The following is a 21,556-nucleotide window of genomic DNA, read 5'->3' as shown; positions in this document are numbered from 1 at the left end:
TCACCGTGTCAGACATGTGTTGACAAGAGAGACTCACTGTTCACAGGGTAGGAACAGCAGCCCAAAGAGCTGCAGTCACGATCTGACACCGGGCCAAGGCCACAGGGTGAGGCAGCGGGAGGGTGTGAATTGGCCTTGAGGCGATCTGAATATAGAAAAAGAAAAACAGGACAAAGACAGCTGGATATACCTGAATAGTTACATCCAGTACCATGCAACATAACTGATAAACAAACCTCAATCAGAACGTATGCCACACAGTTAATTGATTACAACCATTGATGTTTGAGGTTCAGTCTGTCAAGAGAAACAAAATATTCTGCCCCCTTGTGGTGATTTGTAGTGTAGACACCAACACTGCCTACTCTTCCCAGTCTTTCAGCCCAAAACAGTGTCAACTCACTTAGAGTGACCATGAAAAGGCCTAGACGAGAACCAAAGTGACACTGAAAAACAAATCCGTAACAGATTATATTCAATAAGCTCAATAAGATGCTCTTTCTGTAGCCAACCAATATGTCAAAAACCAATTCTACAGCTGCTGTAATTTCTATTCAATTCAACAGTTTACCTTTCATTTCATTATCTGGCCTCTCTTCTGCTTCTTCACCGTTTGGATGCTGAAAGGGATCATATGGATGCTGCTGAGAGATGTGATGGGATGAGGGGCTACGGAAGGGTTCGTGACGTGGCTGAGGCATGCTGGGATATCCCTCTTCAGCAGCACGGACAAAGGAATCTGCTGTGTCGTCGGTAGAATGTGAAGAAAGTTGAGTTTCTGATTTTGATGGCGAGTACATGCTGCCTGCAGGGTGTGGTTCCTGGTCGCCTATGGACACTGGAGGCTGGTAGTAGTGGTGGTAGTAATAGTAGTAAGGATGTAGGGGGCCATTTTGGACATCATACGCTTCTGTGGTCGGAATGGTGGTTTGAGGTCTGTTGTCATCAGGAGTATTATCAGGTACAGGGGCAGGATGTTTGAGATGGACTGGACGCTGTGGTGATTCCACAGTTGCAGAGGCAGAAGCTTGAAGCCGAGGGTCTAAGGCTTCTTTGGATGAAGATGGAGAAGCGTGATGGTCAGCGTTGGGTGATCTCTCAGGTCCATAATACATGTGATAGTAGTGATAGTAGGGGTGGTAGTAGTATGGGTAAGGAGGAGGGTCATGGTTGGGTGATGGAGTAGAGGAGGAGGGTTGCTCTGGAGGAGGAAGTGTAATGGGGTTTGGTTCCTGTTGATGGTTGCTCCAAGGTGATTTGTGGGGATGGTAGTACAAGTGAGGGTAATTGGGTGGGAGGGGAGGTTGGGTTGCAGGAACCACAGGTGCAGAGGGTTTCTTTTTATCTACCTCTTCTAGCTCCGTTTTTTCGTTATCATCTTCAGATAAATGTGGATGTGGGATCCATTCCAGGCTACCATATACTTGTGGTTTACCCAGATGATTTGGGTTTGGTTGAACCAGATAAGGATGATTAGGGTTTAGATGAACTGGATAAGGATGGAAGTTATATTTGTAGTGGATTGGAAGCCGTGGTAAGCCAGGAAGTGGGTGAGCAGAAGTGCCAGGCTTCATGATTGGAGGATCAACGGGCAAACTTGTAGTTGTAACGGTGACATGATTGGGAGGGGCCAACCTTTTGGCCTCACCTGTAGAGATATGTGGGAGGTGGTAGAAGTAGTGGTAAGGATAGGGCTGTGCAGGATGGGGTACATGAGGTGCAGGGGCTCTGGGATTTAATTTAGCACTTGCGACTGGAAGGGTGGGAGGACGAGAGGCAGCTTCGGTCACAGGCTGAGGGAACTGGTCTCGAAATTCAGGGTTAGGAGGAGCAGGGACGGGCTGTTCTTCAGGATATCTTTGATCTGTGACCATCTCAGGAACTGGGTCAGGGAGAGGGATTTTGGGGAGATGGTAGTAGTGGTAATATGGATTGAAGGTGTGGCTTGGGGGCTGGAGAGAAGGCGCTTCAGCTTGATCTGGAAAGCCAGCAGCTGAGGAGAGAGACTGTGTGGCGCTGTGGTTTTCAGAGTGACTTGAAGTAGACGTCGCTTGCTTTTGTTGCATGTCTGGATACGCCCCATTTGAATCTTCTGTTTCGTCTGTAGATGACAGAGGAGAACTGTGGACACTGAAACCCTGATATGACTCGCTAGGAGGCATCTGGTAGGAGTAATACTCCTGGTAGACTGGCTGGGACTCTGAGTGCGGAAGGGGCTGAGGCCGAGTTGTAGGGTTTGGAGTCAAAGACGGGGGAGCGGGAGGGTTATATCCATCATGCGTATCAGGACTAGGATACTTGTGCGGATACGTAGGGTGGGGGTAGTAAGGCGGGGCCAGGTAGAAAGGTGGAGCCCATGGAAAAGGTTGCAGGGTCTCTGGGACAAACTCTGCTGGCTCTCTGGTTGGATGCTGGGGGCCGTCCACCAGAGGTTGATAGGTTTGCGTGGGAGAGACAGGACAGGCCAGTGTGACTGCCTTCTCCCCTATTTGAAGAGAAAGGGTGTATTTTCCATCCTGGAAAAGAACAGAGGTTTTCTCTGTGAGGCTGTATAGAAAATGGGTTGTGCATTATTTAACTATTGAGTATATTGGCAGAGCACAATACACCAAATGAAACTTTAAATCATTACAAAAAACACTTACTGTTAGGAGTATTAAGTAATCTATGACCTCTATAATACAAGTAGGAATTGCAACAACATTGGCAGAAGTTTCCTACACAAGTCTCTGGCAAGTCTATGGCTGCCTGTATTTAACATAATCGACAAGGTTGGATTTTCACAATAGAGACGCCTAAGCTAGCTAATTGGAGCAGAGATCCAAGACAAAAACGCCTAGGGAAGAGGTAATAAAAAAATAATATAACAATAATACTGCTTTGTAATTTGCTTTTTTGGCATGAGAACAAGGCTTTTTAGCCAAAATGTTTTGCAACACTGGTCGCTCCCTTGTAGCTTTGAGTTTTGAAAGCCAGAAATCTTAGCACTTCATGAAGTAATTGCTTTATGAGTTATTAGTATTGATAAAAAAACAACAACAAAAAAAAAAAAAACCACTTTCAACCCCCTGCATATGTAAACATATTTTTCTCCTTTAACTTCCTAAAAATACAATTTTAACAGTTCACAACAGCATGTACACCAACTCTCATCTCATCTATAGTGACTTGTCTGAAATACCTTCACTGTGACACCACACGTGATGAATGGAGCGGCTATCAGAAGCTCTCCAGCTTGTTTGTCCAAAGTGTAGCCACAGTGCTGGGCCAGCAGTAACAGAGGGGTCCACTCTCCTCTCACTGCAGGGGAACAGAAAAATTACCACCATATTTAATTAAAAAGTCAGGAAAACTGTGGAGATAAAGTGAGTTATATCAGTACACTAGTCAGAAGAAGCTAGAATGAACAATGAATTAGTTAGGATGCTCACCTTTCACCCTCAGCTCCTCTGTAGCAGAGCGTCCCTGCAGTGTGACAGTCATACCATAAGGGGAGCAGCAGAGGGCGGACGGGCCCAAGGTCTGAGGCTGGACCTGGGAGACTGGGCAGGACATCTTCACTGGAGTCCCTCTCCACAGCAGAGGCAACACATAACTGTCATCCTGGAAACAGATGTTTCAACAGTATTCTTTTGCTGCTGTTGGCTGAAAACATGTGACTTCCTTAAGAATCAGCTTTTCAAGGATTAAAAATCACAGCTTTATTGGTGACTGCTGACCAACATTCAGCATAACTGGCATTATTCAAATGTCAACTAAAGTAAAGACAGAACTTGCAGTTATGAGATTGATAAGGCAGAACTACTTTGCGGGTGGGTCACTTCATTAAAAAATATTATGTATAAAATACACAGCTTTTATTACGCAAGAATTAAAAACATGACCCAAGTGTCAGCCATGCATGGTATTCAGTATCCTGTCAACATTACATGAGAAGGAGTGAATAACTGTGTACTGAGTCATTTCACTTGTGTGAAATGTGTGATTCATTTGTGACTCGGTTATGCATAAAGGAGCATTGTGCTTAGTGCACAGTGTACTGTAGTTATCAATGTACTAATACAGATCAGCAAGAATGCTTGCCTAAGGCTGGAATAAGAGATACATCAACACTGGTATCAGATACTGGGACAATACCAAGCTAAAATAGGGTATTTTATCAGGTTTTCCACAAATACCAAAATCCAGTACCAAGAGTCAAGTTAAACATGTGAGTAATGAAAGAAAAGTGACCCAAATTTCAGCATTTTTCCACACATAGATGTCAAATGGATTATACAACATGTTTTTCTTCTCATGATCCCATATTAATTATCTTATGCATAATAGATTGGTACTCTGTATTGGCCAACAATTAAAGAGCAGTACTTGGAATATGCAGTGAAAAGGTGTAATCTGTGCAGTCTAACTGGAATATACTGAATGGTTCCCGTACCTCTTGTGTGACATGGCAGGCATCATATGAAGCCATGAGGCTCAGGTCTCTCCATGAGGTCTTGACAGAGTATCCACACTGAGATGGCAGCTGGGACAGAGGCAGGGATGAAGTATTGACTGAGACAGAGAGGGAGAACGACACAAAACCTTTAATTCCCCCTTGTGGAGAAAAAATATTAAAAAAGGAAAAAAAACATAATTTAGAGTATAATCTGTCTACCCCTACACAAACAACTAAAGTGGTCCACAGCTGAAACCTGTTATCTTGAAAGTCAAAGGGAGTATGTGCTTGTCTACATTCAGTGTTTAGGTCAACCTATCAGGGATGGAAATTGAGGATTTGGGGCACCAACCCAGCCGCAACATTTGACTGCCATCTCCATACCATCCCCATTACTCCTCCAAATTCAAATTGTAGCGAGTGAGGATAATTTCACACACTGGGGTGCAACCTGCGAGGGAGAAACATATAGCTTCACCTCGGTCCAGCAGGAGCTGTGCAGCTCGTCTCCTCCTGACAGTGAGGGTCATGGCGTCCCTTCCACACTCCACCTCAGGCTCCAGCCTCTGCCAGCTCTGCTCTGGGCCGTCAACCAGCTGACCTCTGACCCCTACCTGGCCTCCATGAACCTGGGCTGGGAGTGCATAAGTGTATAAGCCTCTAACAACTGTATCGTGGTAAAATAGTACCAGCTATCATTCTAAAAAACAACCTCAAAATATTGCATCATGATTTGAAGGCCCAATAATGAGTCTTGTACCTGCCGTTTTCTACAAATTCCCGCCAAAGGATGCAGTCACTGCAGTCTTCAGCAGTACGGAGTGGGAACGAGCTTACCTGAATCTGACTGGTAGCCCACATTAGGGATGCTTGTCTCAATGTGGTCAGCAATGTAGAACTTTCCACTAATCACATTCTTAATTTTCCCTTTACTGCAGTCTTCATTTGGACGGTCAAATGAAGAATATGTCCACTCCGCTTCGTCTTGCTTCTCTTTGTCCCGGTTTTTGAAGCTTTTGCCACTGGAAGACGCCATTCTTGGTTTGAATCTCTGCAGGTCAAGTCGACTAGCTGAAGTTTTAGATTGGGATCCGTCCCTGCTGTCGAGACTCTGGAGGAGCGGGACTTTCCTCGCCACTTCTCTCTGCCTCGGGTCGAGGTGGTGCCGTCGTCTGGCTGTCCGGTTGGACGGATAAAAGACAGTTTTTGTCGTCAAATCGTCCCGAGCCTTTCTGTCATTATGGACACCCGCGCCGTCTGAGTGAGAGTTTGTCTGTGAGGAGTAAGCAGCAGGTTCACACCGGCCTACTGTATATAAGGCTATTGCTGTGATGGTGTAAACGAGAAGGACGCCGTAACAGTATCCTTTTTGTTTCAAATGCATCGCCAATACGAGTTTCTCTCTGTGCACCAAAACAAGGGGACAAAGTGATAAAAAGCAATTATTTTGTAGACTTCCTGGCAACACACCTGTTCCCGCCCACAAATTAGCCTTAATTGGCCAATTGCTCTCCAAGTGGCACTTTATTATATCGCTCAGTAAGTAGCGTAATTATAATGATTAGCCTACAACTGCAGGACTTTCAAGTGGAATACTTTTAGGCTTAAGCTTTTGATTTTTTAATGTAAAATGGAACGTGTGCACGGTTTTAGTTGAGAGTAGTGACTGATTAATCGATTAACTGTATCTCAAGTGCTCAATTTAACATGTAGCCTACTGTATCATAATGATGCAGAAAAATGTCTCATGCAACAGACCTGTTGTATTATTGTAACTTGACACAAACTTCCTCTACCCCTCTCTCTCCACTAGAGGGCAGCAATGCATTACACCACGTGAGGAATCAATGGGTAAACTATAAAATCTTATCAAACAAATACATGTACACTGAATGTACAAAATATTATGGAGACTTACTGTTTGCATGAAGTTCACTGATGAGGTGAATCCAGGTATAAGCCATTATTCCTTATTGATTTCCCTTATCAAATCTATACCAGTCACAAAGGAGGAGATGCAGATAAAGAGAAGCAGGTGAGTTAGAGAGTTTTTTTAGACAACTGAGATGTGGATTGTGCAACTCAATATCAGACACACACACACACACACACACACACACACACACACACACACAATATTTCAGTATTAAAAGTATGAATTATGTTGAAAATATCCTCTTCATCAGCCTGATACTATTTACTATTACTACTATTTAGTATTTCACAACATAAACATATACTTAGAAACTGAACACTTCCTGAGGTGCCACCCTCCTGATAGAGCTCATACAGGTGTGACTGACAGACAGGGCCATGCCATTCAGGGAATTTGAACTTTATCCCAATTTAAAAAACTCCTCTCCTCTGTCTCGTCAGACTGAACCTATAATGATAGGGGCAAGTCAAGCATCATCAGGGCTGAAAGATCCACTTCCCCCCTACTCTTATGTCATTGTTTCAGCTTTTTCTTGTACTCATTGAAACAAAATCTCTACTTTCAGAGTTCTACCCAAATGTGTGCCATCTGGCCACAACATAAAATCTAAATATGTACAGTATATAATCTAAGTTTAATAACTTATAGACGCTCTCTCTATTAATTAAAGGAATCATAAAGGTTTCAGTGTGATATTTGCCATGAAGTGAAATAGTTTAACGGACCAGCATGACTTCACTGCCAACTCCACCATCTGACAATCAGTGGCCAAGCTCTGCCAAGCTCTGATCAGTCATCACGATGCGGTCATGATGTTATCGGCTGACAGCCTGGATGTTTTCTCACTGCTTCTCACTGAAAAGGCAAAGTCTGTCCACCTATTTTTTATTTTTTTTATTTTTTTTTATTTTAGAACTACTTCTGCGTAAGAAGAGAGTAGCGGAGAATCAGGGGATCAACTGAATCATTTGAACAACTATAGTTTGTGAGGAGGCAGTAGAGCTGTGTGCGTGTGTGTCTGTTTCTGTATTTCTGTTTCTGTGTGCGTGTGTGTGTGTGTGTGTGTGGAGGGGGGGGATCAGTTGATGATGGGCGCGGCAGTGGGATGACTCATATTTGGAGTTGCCTAGCTACAGCCAGGAGTTGTTTTCTTTTCAGCAGTGAGCGACTCAAAGCGAGAGTACAGTGTGCATGTCTGGATTTCATTGAGAGAGAGAGAGAGAGAGAGAGAGAGAGGGAGAGAGAGGGAGAGCGAGGCTTTGTGGGGGCGGCGTCAAACGCAGGGGTGGCACTGAGCAGGAAACAGGAGGAGCAGAAACATTCCCAAAGAGGAGAAGAAGAAATCACGTGCAGAGAAACTTGAGTTAAATGTAGCAACGCCAAGGAGAGAAAAAAAAGAAGTGAGGTCTAAAAAAACAGTGGCTCAGGGTGAGGGAGTGAATCAAGAATAAAAAAAATAAAAAAAACACCCTGGGCAGTAACCATGGAAACGGGCGGCTCAGCTAAATATGAGGAATTCTTTTTTTATTGAATGTAAACAGTGGCTAGGACACCACAACAACAGACACACACGCAATATTTGCCCCATCAGAGGCTCAGGCTGTAATGCAGCCCTCCAAAGTAAAAGCGCCCCACATCTGCCATACGCTTTCCATAGCATTTATGGCTGTAGCCACATGATATAGACCAGTCAAACTGCTCACTCCATAACACTTTGACATTCAAACTGTAGGCAGGCAGCCAAAAAAACACATGCAAATACTTAGAGAGACACAGCATTTTCTTTGCTTCATGTTTAGTCTGTTTTTTTGATGTCTTAATTTGATTTTGATTGCCGCCTCACTGACAGTTTACTTCTGTCTCTCTGAGGAGGACCGACACATATTTCCTCAAGTCTAGTGGAACAAAGTATTGAGGAACCATGGACTGACACTCTATTTCTGCCATTACATGACTGTACTGTGCCACATTCTGTCGCATTTGCATACTCTCTTCTCTTCTCTTCTCTCCTCTCCTCTTCTCCTCTTCTCTTCTCTTCTCTTCTCTTCTCTTCTCTTCTCTTCTCTCCTCTCCTCTCCTCTCCTCTCCTCTCCTCTCCTCTCCTCTCCTCATGCTGTCTAAGGTACACACAGAATTAAATTCAGATACTGTTACTGTGTGTGTTTCCCAACCGATTCCAATAGTTTAGCCTCAGGAGAAACAGAGAAATCCACAAGTCAGCAAAACCTCACCAACCACCTAAGGGAAACATTAATGACGGAGCCATTCAAATATTTTTTTTTTTTTTCAACATCTGCTCACCAAAAGGGGTTATCTGCCTATCATGATGTCTCTATACATTTTACCTAATTATATATAATTCCACTTCATCCCTACTAGAAAGCAGATGTATGTAGGGCTGGATATTGTTGTGGATCATAAATAATCCTAAATTGAAGCCACACTGCTTGTCTACCCTGTGGTTCCTCCAATACCTATTAATACTTCCACTTCTCCTTTTCAATTTGCATGTCAAACGAAATGTTCTTCCATATGGGGCAGCTTCGTCCTGATGGAGTGAGGAAGCTCATTAATCAAATACTATATTTGACTGACTTGGCTGCCTTCAGGATGGGTGGTAGCCGCTGTGGCTGCGCCCAAGGAGCTTGCGGATTTTCCATGTAGGAGAGAAATGAGTTATCACTGAGCAGCCGGCCACAACGTGGAAACACATTGGCAGAGCGACCTTTGGTAGGTGGAAACCAAAACGGATGGTCAGCTCACTCCTGAGAGAGAGAGGGGAAGGAAGCTGTGAGTGTGAGTATGTGTGTGTGTCCCCAGAGCCTGTGGCCATGTGTCACTCCCTTGGAGGCAGACGAAGATGTAGATGTGTGTGTATGTGTGTATGTGTGTGTGTGTGTGTGTCACTCCTCCATTGACATGCATGGGTGCTCTGTACAGTAACTTCAGCTCCGTCTCCAGAACCTGCCCGGCGACACTGGGAGTGGGGATGAGGGCGACGGTAGACTTTTCCAATTAGTCAACAGCCCGGGGTGAGGTGAGAGTTTCAACACAAAGCCACTGACACAGGCCCTTGTGTTTGCTCTGCCTCACTCAAAAGCACACTCACATCCAAAGTGTTTGAAATTACCCCTGCAAATCCTGTAAATACACACTCGGGCTGCTTTTATAAAAAGGAGTTTAGAAATCTCAGGGCAGGGAGAGACATTGTGTAAGGCAGAGAAAGAATGGGGAGAGTGAGACAGTCGACCACAGACAGAGAGCTTTACTATTGTGTAAAGCAGCAGTGACTTGGCTGTGGTCAGGCTCACTCCCCTGGCATGTAGGCATCGCTCCGCTGGCTTTGTTTCACACAGCCGTGTGGAAATACTCTCTCACCGAGGCTCCTCGCAAACAGCTTAATTAAGGGCTTTTAACACCGCTCAAGCAAGCTAAAGTGACCTGTGCTGTTCTAGATCTTGTTTATCCATTTGCATCACATTTTACAATCTAGGCATTTAGCTGATGCTCTTATCCAGAGCAATGTAAAATTAGTGAATGAGATTAATGTCCAAGATTTGCCTGTTTTACAAGCAACCAGTAGTTAGGAATGCAAGAGTCGATGCTCCAAGACAGAAGATGTAATAAACATTCCTGTAGAATGGTCATATATAATGGAAAAGTAGTTGCTGGAATTGTTAAGTGCAACCAGGAATTGTCCTCTTGAGCCAGAGCAGGTAACTCCAGCTCTGTGGTATGTTATAAAAATGTGCAATAATGTCAAACAAATTGTATATACCACAGTTCAGCAGTGTAAAATGTCAGAGTAGAAAGTGTGCAGTGCAGTCTTAACTAGAGGAGTCATTTCCAATAGCAGTTTAACCCCTGCAGTCGGCCCTTTGATGAGCCCATAATGTATAGTAAACTGAACTGATTTAATCGCCCTGGACCAGCCAAGCCTGAGAAAGTATCGCAGAGAATCATCATTAATACTTGTGCACACAACACTTGGCATCTCAGACAATATCGCAACTGTTCCAAGTGATCCTTTATGACTCTGGTTTTTCCAGTGCTGATCAGCACAGGGAGCACGACAAAGAGCTGATTGTTGAGCGAGCCACCCCATTGGTCCCCTTCAGAAATTACGCGGGCATGTGATTCGTCGGCTTGTGTTTGTGAGATAAAAAAGCGCGTTTGTTTTTTTTTTGCTATGCCCCTGCCCCGCCCCTGCCTCGATGCATACAGTGGCAGGCAGTGGTGCGTTCAGTGCGGTCCAACACTCACTAAGTTTTTACATTGAAAAATGATTGCTGACTGATGACTCATGGTATTTCCTCTCCACGAAATCTACCAAAAAAAAAAATGAAGAAAAAAAATGAATTCTTGCATAATACATATGGCAAAAAAAAGAAGCATGTTCAGCTCCGCAGGCGTGTGCTGGTTTCACTCAACACTTCTGGGTCTCGGTGTGTTCCATAGAGTTATGTTGTGATGAACAGGCTTGAGGGAGCGGTGTGTTACACTGTACGGTACAGTACAAACCCTGGCTTACCTCACCTGCAAGGTGGGGTCGATACACCCAGGACAGAAGCAGGTCCGACCGCATTCTCCATTCACATCTCTCTCTCTCTCTCTCTTTCTCCTTTCCACTGTTTCTCTTCCCTCTTTCCTCCATCTCACCTTCAGGGTGTGTCTTATAAACAGCGGTAGTTGCAACTGTATCACAATCTTTTTAAAAAAATCTCAAGTCAATGTGCATATCAACTTCCCCCCCCCCTTACACACATGGAGGGAGTTGTCTGTCACCTCAGGGTCTGTGGTATGGGTGGAGCTCATTGGACCGGTGATACTCAGAGATCTTTTGCAAGGTGTGGTGCTCCACAGCGGATTTAGAAGAGATTATTCCCCCCATTTCCAAGTCTTAAGGAAAAAAAAAATTGATGGACACTGTCTTTTAAATGGTAATCTGGGCGAGGAGATATTGCGGTGCACTCAAGGTGTGGCGGCCCACCACAGATTTAGAAGAGATTATACGCTCCTTTTCCAAGTCTGAAATTCAGACTGTAGAATGAAGGGATGGACGCTCTCATTGACATCTGCTTCAGTGGTAACATGGATGGTATATTTAACATGGCTGCCATGGAGCTTGATCATGTTGTCATGGAAATGGGCATTAGTTTCACGCACAAGGCTCAGAAACCTGATTGGTTACCATGGCAGAGACATCATTTGCTTCAACACTCCAGCGCTAACTATGTTTAACATTCCAGCTTTCTGAGTCTCTGCAGTGGGTTCTTATGAAAAAAAAAAATTTCATTTCCATGACAACCGTGTTACAATACCACGGTATCCGTCTTAGCTGTGCTAAAGGAGAAGTGCCTGTGTTTCAGGTCCAAGAAAGAGATGTGAGATGAGTGTGTGTGTGTGTGTGTGTGTGTGTGTCATGACCCCACCAGCATGCAACCATACCAGTAGCCTTGCTTTGAACGCTAAACACTCCAGAAAGCCTCTGCTGCCTCTGAGGTCATTAAATTGGCAGGTAAATTATTTCTGTGGCCTGTTATTATCCTGCTGGCTCATACCTGATGCTAAGGCCGCCCGACATGATGCTGACCAGGTACTCCGCTGATCAGCTGCCTTCCACTCAGCCCTCCCTCTGCTGGTGTGTGTGTCGTCATATTTTTACACTCACCAGAGGCAAAACAAGTGACCTCAATCTCCCAGTCCACTCCCAAAGTATTTTTCTGTGATGAGACAGCAGGAAGGTTGAGATCATATCTATCTATCTACGTGTCGGTCTGTCTGTCAGCCTATTGGCCTTTTGTTATTTTAGCATCTGCATATCTTCATCCACCCACCCAAAGGTGACTGTACAAGTGGCCTTACTCAACTTAACTGACGCCTAAGCTAGTGGGCAAACACAAAACAACAGAGGTTTTTTTTCTGTGTTGAGTAATGTTTCTTGCGTGTTGCGCACCAAAATGGTCATTCCAGCCAAAAAAACTTAAGATCAGAGTTCTAGAATAAAGCCACATCGTAAAACTATAATGTCAGATGGCCTAAATGGGGATAAATCTAGTTAAAAACTGGTAGTTGTGCTTTTCCCTTGTTCTGTTGTTAGTTAATGTATCATCATCAGTATTCATGCATCATACAGAATCCATACAACGTTCAAAGAGCCTCATGCTTTATTTTTGGACAGTGACACTAAGCATGTAAGAAGCTAGTTGATTGATTGATTGATTGATTGATTGATTGATTGATTGATGGGCTTCCAAAGACACTGTGAAACAAAGTGTTCAAACAAAAGGTACAATCCTGAAAACATAGAATGCATTTCAATATCATAGTATCCAATATCTCATTCAGAATTAATTAATTAAGGATTCCTTCCTTTTTAGCCACTATTACCTCTAGTTTTCTAAGGACATAAAAAAAATCTGCCATTCTTTCTCAGCTCTTATCTCTTTATCATACTTGATCATTCGAGGAACACGGGAATATTTGATAGGGTTAGGTTTGATCCTCTGGTATTTACACTCTGTCTCATTGGTTGCTTGTAACGTTGGTGATTTGCCATAGGAATTGAACCTTATTTTCCTGTTCTACCGCTCTGGAAAAGAACAGCAGCTAAACGACTAAAATGCAAATGCAGAAACGATATTGGCAGGCAAACTATCTCTCAGGCCCGTTATGAGCTTTCTGCCTCCAACTCACTAATGCGGCTCCACTGCATGTGATCCAGTCAAGGTAGTGTGCTGAGCAGATGACTTGGACTCAGCACACTGTTGTCATGGGAGCATTAAAAACCATATCAGTCACCATCCGAGATGAAATGACTAATGATTAATGAACTTAAACCCGTGTGAAATGTCTCCAGCTCCCCTGTCCCGCCCACATTCTTCTCTCCCTGCCTTCCTCTCTCTCTCTCTCTCTCTCTCTCTCTCTCTCTGTCTTCTTCCCTCCATTCTCTCTCTCCCCGCGTCTCTCCTACTCTTTCTTTCCTTCCCTCTTGCTCAAGCTATGACTTGCACTCGTTTCCCCCCACCTCTTCCTCCCTCGCAACCAACTGCATTCCTTCATCCTGAAAATCCTTCCTGAGCGGCAGAGCGGGAAAAGGAGAGAGGGTGGGGATCAGGAAGAAACTCTACACCCTTGTCTGTTTATGTGTGTGTGTGTGTGTGTGTGTGAGTGACTGTGTGTTTATATATATACACCAGAAACAATGTGATTGAGATTGGGCCGGGCTGCAGTCGGTCTCCATGGCAGCGTGCGTAGAATTATTGTCAATGTCCAGTGTTGTGGGAGTTCCCCCACTCAAACAGCAGTGAGTCATCGGCCGTACACCCGGAGAAAATCGCCAACATCAGCTGAGTGACAAAGACATGACACACCAAGCACAAGGGAAAATCTATCGGCTGCCCACTAAGTTGTCGAAACAGTGGGCTGTTTTGGAGTGGGAGGCTTTGTGTGTGTGTGATGGAGACAGAGAGAGAGAGAGAGGGAGGGTGGGACAGGGAGAGAGAGCAAGGAGTAGATTATGTGATAGAGCAAGCAAGAGGCTTGTCTGGGGTGTGGACTCAGAAAGAGGGCAGGGTAAAAGTGGGCGGACGGGTAGTTGCGAGTGTTTGTGCATTTAGACAGAGTCTCAAATTTGTAACCTTGAGAGCAGCAGGAATTAGGCTTCCAGAGACAGACAGCCGTCAAATAGTAAGTCAAAGCTTCTTCTTCTTCCTCAACATTTCCAACTTCTCTTCAAGTGCTTGAGCAGATTGTTGTGTGGTATTTGAATGGGTAAGCAAAAGAAGAGCAGAGCTGCAGTTTTTATTTAAATTCTTTAGGATAAGTTGATGTTAATGGGAAAGAAGGCACAGGCAGGCTTGTGTGTGTGTGTGTGTGTGTGTGCGCCTCCCAAATACCTGTTCACCTTCACAGGCAACTTTATTCTCTAATGAGCTTCCTACTATGAGGAATTCATGGCTCGCCAGGTGAGGCTGCTGTGCAGAATGTGCTCAGGTCCTTCAGCGGTTGGGGTGTTGAAGTGACCATTTTAGATTTGACATTCTGAAAAGGCGCAGGACTGGCCTGCTTGAATTGGTAAAAAATTCCCCAACGCAGCCTCAACCATATGTATTCTATTTTGTGTAATGGAATTATGCCACATCCGGGCCAGATCTGAGGGCCTGGAGCGAGCGGCCGACACGCCTTGTTTTCTGGGGGGAAAGGCATGAGTTTGGAGGAGATCACGCTTTGATCAAAGTCTTCCGCAATTATGGTTTCAATTAAAGTGTCCAACTGCGGAGAATTTACCTTCACTCACAGTGTTTGTCCAATCCCCGGAGTTAAAGTTCGGCTGTGTGGCTGAACTTCTAGATCTTTATTTGTGCTGTCAGCGCTTTGAGCAGAAATTAGACAGGACAAATATTTGCAAACTCCACAGCTGAGTACTTGTTCCTCATTAGGACTGTTTGGAGCAGATGTAAGGTGGGAAACACCTGGGGATGTATCAGGCGTGCTCACATATGTCTCGGCGTGCCCCAGGCGCTCCGTGTGTGTGTACAGTATGTGTGTGTGCGTAAAAGAGAGAGAGAGAGAGAGCGAGCGAGCGAGCATGCGTGTGTGAATGGACCCAGCCCCTGACCACTCCTTTACCGGAGAGAGAACCAGCACATTCCAGATGTGCTTCCTCCTCTGTTTCACGCCCGGTTAAACCCTCTCTACTAGACACAGCTACACATGAAGAAAACCCCAATGATTTACATACAAATAAGAAAAATACTGAGAAAATATGAAGTGATATCTCCAGGCAGAACCACCTGTAGAGGAGTAAGGGGTCACTGAAGAAGAATGAATGTAATTCATTCAGTTAAAGGCTCATCACACCAAAACAATGCCAAACCTAAAGAACAGTGGAAAGAGGTTTTTTTTGCTGGTATTTTACTGTATTTGCTGTCTTTTAAATGGCGGTTAAATAGGTGTTGATGAGTTTTTTTCTCTGTGTGTGTGTGTGTGTGCGCGCGTTTATTCGAAAGCAGGGGGAATCGGGTGTGGGCCGGCTAGGTGAGGGAATAGCAGGTATTCTCTACAGTTATTTTAAGGAGTGGCGGGTTTCATGGGAGCTCAAGACAAGCCCCAACTCATCTGCCCGCCAACAACTTCCCTCTTTCATGCTCTTTCCCTCTCTCTACCTGTCTGTTTTCCCCAGGATAGACGTATCCACCTCTGCTGATCGCTGTCTCCGCAAACACACACACACACACACACACAGACGTTCGTCCCCCTCCAGATCCTCGCTGTGTACATTGTCTTGCATTCCATTTGACTGGGAGTGTGTTAGCTGTAGTTTATAGCTGTAACTCAGAGTAATTAGAAGTTGTGAAGCCACGCCCTGAGTGGGTGCCAGAGTCTGGCCCCGTTGCTCCATATGAGTGATCGTGTGTTTATGCAGATGTATGTGCGCGTGTGAGCGAGAGAGAGTGTGTGCATGTCCATGCCGATGTGTGTGTGTGTGTGTGTGTGTGTGTCTGTCCTGGTGCTGTCATTAACGTCGGCCTTTCTGACACCAGCTCGCAAAAAACTTGACTGGAGCCTTTGTTGTCGGCCACATTTCATTTGATTCGCTCCACTCACATTAGCTGTGGCTCTGACAGTTCGGTGTGTGTGTTTGTGTGCGTCTGTGTGTGTGCGCGTCTGTTTTTTGCCCTCTGGTTATGTTCACCCTGCATAATAAAGGGTGGAAAATGGTTTAACAAGTTTTCAATTTTCTCTTTGTACATCTCTCTCTCTCTCTCTCTCTGCAGAACAGTCATCATGCTGGTTCTCCTAGCTGCCATCTTTGGCCTTCACATCGTAGGCATCATCCTCCTCCTGGTGGCAACCATTGACAATGTAAGTAAGACTCTGCTTGAATGTACTGCCCTTTAATTGCTTTAGAGTCTTCTGCCCCCCCTCCCCACACACACACATACAGCAGGCGTACACACATGCACTTGGAGCCCCCTTTACATGGAAGCCCTCAGGGCCTAATTGCCCCCGCATTATCTCCCACTTCCTCCCCACTTTGAGTGTTACAACAGCACAACACCGAAGAGTTATGTGTGTGTGTGTGTGTGAGGCCGCATCTGTAGCATGCAGATAGGAGGGGAGCGAAGAGGAAAAGAGTCAAGACAGACGAGTGATTGACTGCTCGTCTCCCTTTCATCAGCGGAGGCCCTCGGTCCTCCTCTGTCAATGGTCCCACTTTTCTTTCCAGGGCCACATATTTGACATCGCTGGGTGACAGGCGACTCGGCCACAGGGTCGTGTCACTCGTGTGTCTGTGCGGATTGCAGGCGAGGTGTCAGACGGCGTGCCTGCACATACATGCACACGTACATATGTCAGATTCCTGCATGTGAGCGCCGCATAGCTGAGTGAGACCGTCGGAATGCCGCAGTGATTCGCGGATGTGCATTCCAGCCGTTGACTGTCGTCCCTCCGCCTGGAGCTCATCCAGATGCGTGTCACAACACAGGGCCGCGAGGACACCCATAAACACACACTCTCTTCTTTCTCTTCGTTCTCTCCGAAAGCTCCGGAAACTAGTTTTACGACCCCCTCCCCTCACCCTTCATTTGAATTCTCCGCATTTTGGCCCTAGCACTGATTAATTCATCTTCTTTTACCTGTGTAACAGGGTTCGTCATATTTATGCAATTCCCTCCCCCTGACCCTAACTCTGCATAAAAGATCCTTTCCCAGAACTGCTGTATGTGAGCAGATTTGAATAAAGTTGCTGGTTTGAATGGTTTGAATTAACTTGTAAATAAAGTTGAACAAAGCATCTTTCCTGTAATATGTGTTTGAGAAACCACAAACCCTTGGTGGTTCCTTCATTGTGTGATCGTAAAAGTGAACTTATTGAGCATCAAGTTTTTATGAATGGAGATAAATACTAATACTAATACTGCTACTACTACTAATGCTACTACTACTACTACTACTACTAATGTGAATAATAATGATAATAACTTTATTGATATAGCACCTTTTAAAAATGAATTAAAAAAAAGCAATGGAACAGTGTGAAACAGGAATTAAATGAATATATGACAGACCTATTTTGCCGGTGTAAAAGCTTTAATAATAAGTGTGTGTGTCCTTTCCCCTCAGGCCTGGTGGCTGACCGACAACATGTCCACTGATGTCTGGGCCCGGTGGATACTAACAGAGGGAGTGTGGAACTACACCGACCTCCCCTCAGCACACCCCTACCCCCAGGGTGAGTTGCACACACCACACCGCAGAGACGCCGAGTGAGGCAAACCTGTTGCCATGCTACTAACGACCTCAAACTCATATTTACTTTTCATTAAAAAGTGTGGTTCATTAAAAATGGTTTTGAATTTCTATCCAAAAAACATCAGCTCATCCCAACGTTCATCCAGCGAAAACAAAGCGCTCCTTCAGTGTCGATTTTCTGCCACACAGTGGGACTTTTTGTAGAGTTTCTCTCTGAAACAGCTGTCAGTCACTGTCAGCCTGGCGTCAAACCAGCCTGCGTGAGTCTGTCCATCACTGGCTTGATTCATTCATGCGCTTTCTAGTGAGCTCTGTATTTCTCAATCAGCACCATGGAACAAAAGGAGCATCTGAGAGTCTGCAGAGGAGAAGGAGTGCTTAGATCTGGGGGAATGTTAGGAGTTTAGGTGTGGGGCTGTAGATCATGTAGTACAAATCCTCAGGTGATATGAAAATAAAGCCCTATACATGAACATATTAGTGGCATTTGATGTCACAGCGGCACTCTTGAATCATTTTACGCCGGTCATTTTTGCGTCCCTCCCCGAGAGCATGCATATAATTCAACCGGGGACCAAAACAATGGCAAAAATTGCAAAAATGGAGGTAGAAAGTGATAAAAATGACCGTTGTTGACCGATCGCTGCAGCCCAAAACCATACTGTCGCATGTTTTAAAATCCTAGAAGGCTTGGCATGTCTGAGCGCCAGTCACATTCCTGCCATTCATCCATTGCGTTTGTCTGACCGGATTCTTGAGAGGCACACTGTGTCACTGCACTGTTCTCTGGGTGTGTCAGTGTGGTGTTTAGCACATATTCAGTAACCCTCACCTCCCCCCCCCCCCCTACCCCACCCCTATTCCCTCTCTCTCTCTCTCTCTCTCTCTCTCTCTCTCTGGCTCCACCTGCAGAGTACCTCCAGGCGGTGCAGGCCAGCTCGGTGCTCGCTTGTATATTCTCCATCCTGGGCATCTTCGTGTTCGTGGCCCAGCTCTTCACCCTGAGCAAAGGGCAGAGGTTCACCCTCTCTGGCATCTTCCAGCTCCTCGCCTGTGAGTAGTATCCATGCTTCTTTCTCTACACCACCTGCATTGCCATCCCTTTCTCCTTCTCATGGTAGACTTTCTTTCTCGAACTTTCTGTCTGTCTCTCCGCTTCCTTGCCTCTCTTCCCCGCTCTGTGTGTGTGACATGTATCCCCATCAATATCTCTCTTTGTCTCTCCTATTTCTTCCTCTCCATCTCTCTTCTGCCCTATTTCTGTGTCTGTCGCTCTATCTGCCACTATACCTCTATCTCTCCTTCTCTGTAATGACTCAACTCACACCCTCATCCCTCCCTCACCGCAGGCCTGTGCATCATGATCGCAGCCTCCATCTACACAGACCGCTTCCACCTCAACGAGAGCGACGGCTGGTACGGCCACTGCTTCATCCTGGCGTGGATCTCCTTCGCGCTCACGTTCATCTCCTCCATCATTTACTTCGTCCTACGCAAGAAAACCGCATGAGAAGGCAACTAACATGCTAGCCCCCCCAAGTGCTCGGCTGGATCTACTCTCTCAGCGAAAATCTGGTTTTATTTACCTAGTGAACGTGGCGCGTTCTGATTGGCTAGTTTTTTTATATGTGTTTTGGATAGCAATGAAAGGACCTGTGACATAGTTGAAGAGAAATCAGATTTGAGCTGCTGGTGTAAATTCAGCCGTAGATACAGCAGCCCTGGGTTTAAATGTAAGCGAGGATTCTCTCAAATACTCGGGGTGTTTGGTTGAGCCTGCTGCCAGATAGTCAGGGTTTCACACTTATTTCTGTAGTAACAGGCAAGCTCAATCAATCACAGATGTATTTGAGTGTGTGCGATTTTTCAACCCAGAGTTTGGGCTGGATTTCTTGAAGGCATCTAAGTATTGAGGGTATTTTTGTTGATGACCTTAGTGCTTACAAAGGTGCTCCGATAAATTAAGATCTATCATTGTCACTTGCTTAAACCAAAAAGCAGGTTCAACGTTAAAGGCTGTGGTCTTTTTTTTTTGTTTTGTTTTGGATTTGTTTGTTGTTGTTTTTTTGTCATGTACATTTAGGTTTGGAAATGAGTGTTGGATAAAAGGGGAGAGTTTATTGCTTTTGTATTCATTATTTTCATTATTTTATTGTTAGCCCATGAACGTTCTTTCATATATCCGCTCCGGTCTTACTTCATGTAATGTGTCACTAATTAAACAGAGTCTATATACATTGTGATTGTACTTTGTAAAGTCGTGCCTGTTTGAAATAAAAAAAAACAAAACAGTCATTTGTATCTCACATCTTGTAGATCAGTGTGTAATCTAAGAAGATTATGCAATGATATAAAGTGTGAAATCAATAATATAATGCGATTGAGTTTGTTTTCTAATGAATTGGCTTTAGGTGAGACATCAAACAGGTTTTACTTTAGAAGTACAATTCCAAATTATACTACATACTTAACACTGTAATGGCTCTCAACCTGCCCAGACACTATTATGCTACATTGTTGTAGTGACAATCGATATAAAGTGGAAGCTTGTTTGTTTAATTTAAGAGAACTTTTATTTGTTTAGTGGAACTTCTAAAGCCTTTAGGTTTCCAGGAGGGCATACGAGGGAGTTTGAGTTTGAGTTAGAGTTAAATTCATGGATTAGTCATCACACCCAACATTGAAATCGTTCAGTTTACACTCAATTGAACCCTCAATTACCAGAGTAATGAACTCCAGAGTCGTGAGAATAAAAATAATGACTACCTAGCTATATGCAGCGAACAGAATATTATTTCAGAGCTGACCACTGCTCCTTTTGAATCACACCCAGCTATGTATGAAAGTCACATTTTGTCACTGGCACAATGCAAAATAAATCAAACATCTTGCCGGTCTGTAAATCCAGATCCATTACACATCACACCTTCACACTCCTTTCAGATAGAACCATCTGTCTTCCTCAGATCAACACCCAGCAGAGACAGAAAGAGCCTCGAATCTCCAAGCGCGAGACATAATGTGTAAATATGTTTTGTTTCCCATAATGCTCTGTATGTCTAATGCTGTTTTATTTTTGTTACCATTATTTCTCATTATGAATGACAATGATTATGATTTGTACTATATTAAAACTTGATTTACATCCAATTATTCAGTTGTTTTGTGTTCATCTCCATTTGTCACGATTAGAAGTAGGAGGACAGGTTTAGAGAAACAGAATGGGTTGTTAGAGGATGAGACACCATGCTGAAAATTAGATTCTGTACAATGGTACAAATCTCTCAGTAGTAGAGCGGTATTTTTCTCATGACCGCAGCCAAATGCATCAATCAAGCCAGGTCCAGATACTGAAAAGATCAAACACAACTATTATCAAAAGTCTTTATTGACATCAGTGGTGTTCGAAAGCCACATGACAATTGTTGGAGACAGACATACTGTGCATTTATTGAAATAAACTGAATTAAAAAGAGACCCCAACTAAACTAATATAACATCATTCTGAACTCAACATAGTTATCTTCAAATGAAAAGTGAGTTAGTTAAAAACTTAAAAAGTTTGTAATAACACCATAACTGTTTTAGAATGTGGCCCAAACATACAAGTGTTCTACTAAAAAAAATCATAACCAAACATCATCATTCAGCAAAGGACTTAACTCACCAGCTACGCTTCAAAAAGCACCATAATTTGTTTTAATTTCGTGCTATCGATCACTTTGTTAGAGTAGGTTTCACTTGACATTTTCAAAAGGTGGATACCATTTTGGAATGATTTTTCCCATTTGAAGCCGTCAGACAAAAACCACACAAGTCCATTTTGAAATGTTTCCAACAGCTAACATCATTGCAAATGTGAAGTCTATCACATTTATTTAATGTGTAAATGCTGAAACCAGGCGTCTGCTGTTACTAGAACA

General features: G+C 44.2%; 1 protein-coding gene across 1 annotated transcript; it reads left to right on the top strand.

Moving 5' to 3' along the window:
* The first annotated feature begins 13,917 nt into the window (after positions 1 to 13,917).
* On the top strand, positions 13,918 to 20,786 carry emp1b (epithelial membrane protein 1b). The gene is made up of 5 exons (XM_071902032.2): positions 13,918 to 14,063; positions 16,154 to 16,241; positions 17,505 to 17,613; positions 18,546 to 18,686; positions 18,983 to 20,786. The coding sequence occupies exons 2-5, from the start codon at positions 16,164 to 16,166 to the stop codon at positions 19,141 to 19,143; spliced, it is 489 nt and encodes a 162-aa protein (XP_071758133.1). The 5' UTR covers positions 13,918 to 14,063; positions 16,154 to 16,163; the 3' UTR covers positions 19,144 to 20,786.
* The last annotated feature ends 770 nt before the right edge of the window (positions 20,787 to 21,556 follow it).

Source organism: Centroberyx gerrardi, chromosome 7, assembly GCF_048128805.1.
Source record: "Centroberyx gerrardi isolate f3 chromosome 7, fCenGer3.hap1.cur.20231027, whole genome shotgun sequence".
In the NCBI taxonomy this organism is placed as follows: domain Eukaryota; kingdom Metazoa; phylum Chordata; class Actinopteri; order Beryciformes; family Berycidae; genus Centroberyx; species Centroberyx gerrardi.
This window is presented reverse-complemented; position numbering and strand designations above follow the sequence as displayed.

Excerpts from the sequence above, each read along its gene's own strand:
- emp1b (XM_071902032.2), top strand. The coding sequence starts at position 16,164 with ATGCTGGTTCTCCTAGCTGCCATCTTTGGCCTTCACATCGTAGGCATC. Across the intron at positions 16,242-17,504 it reads TGGTGGCAACCATTGACAAT|GCCTGGTGGCTGACCGACAA; the intron begins GTAAGTAAGACT and ends CTTTCCCCTCAG. Across the intron at positions 17,614-18,545 it reads AGCACACCCCTACCCCCAGG|AGTACCTCCAGGCGGTGCAG; the intron begins GTGAGTTGCACA and ends CTCCACCTGCAG.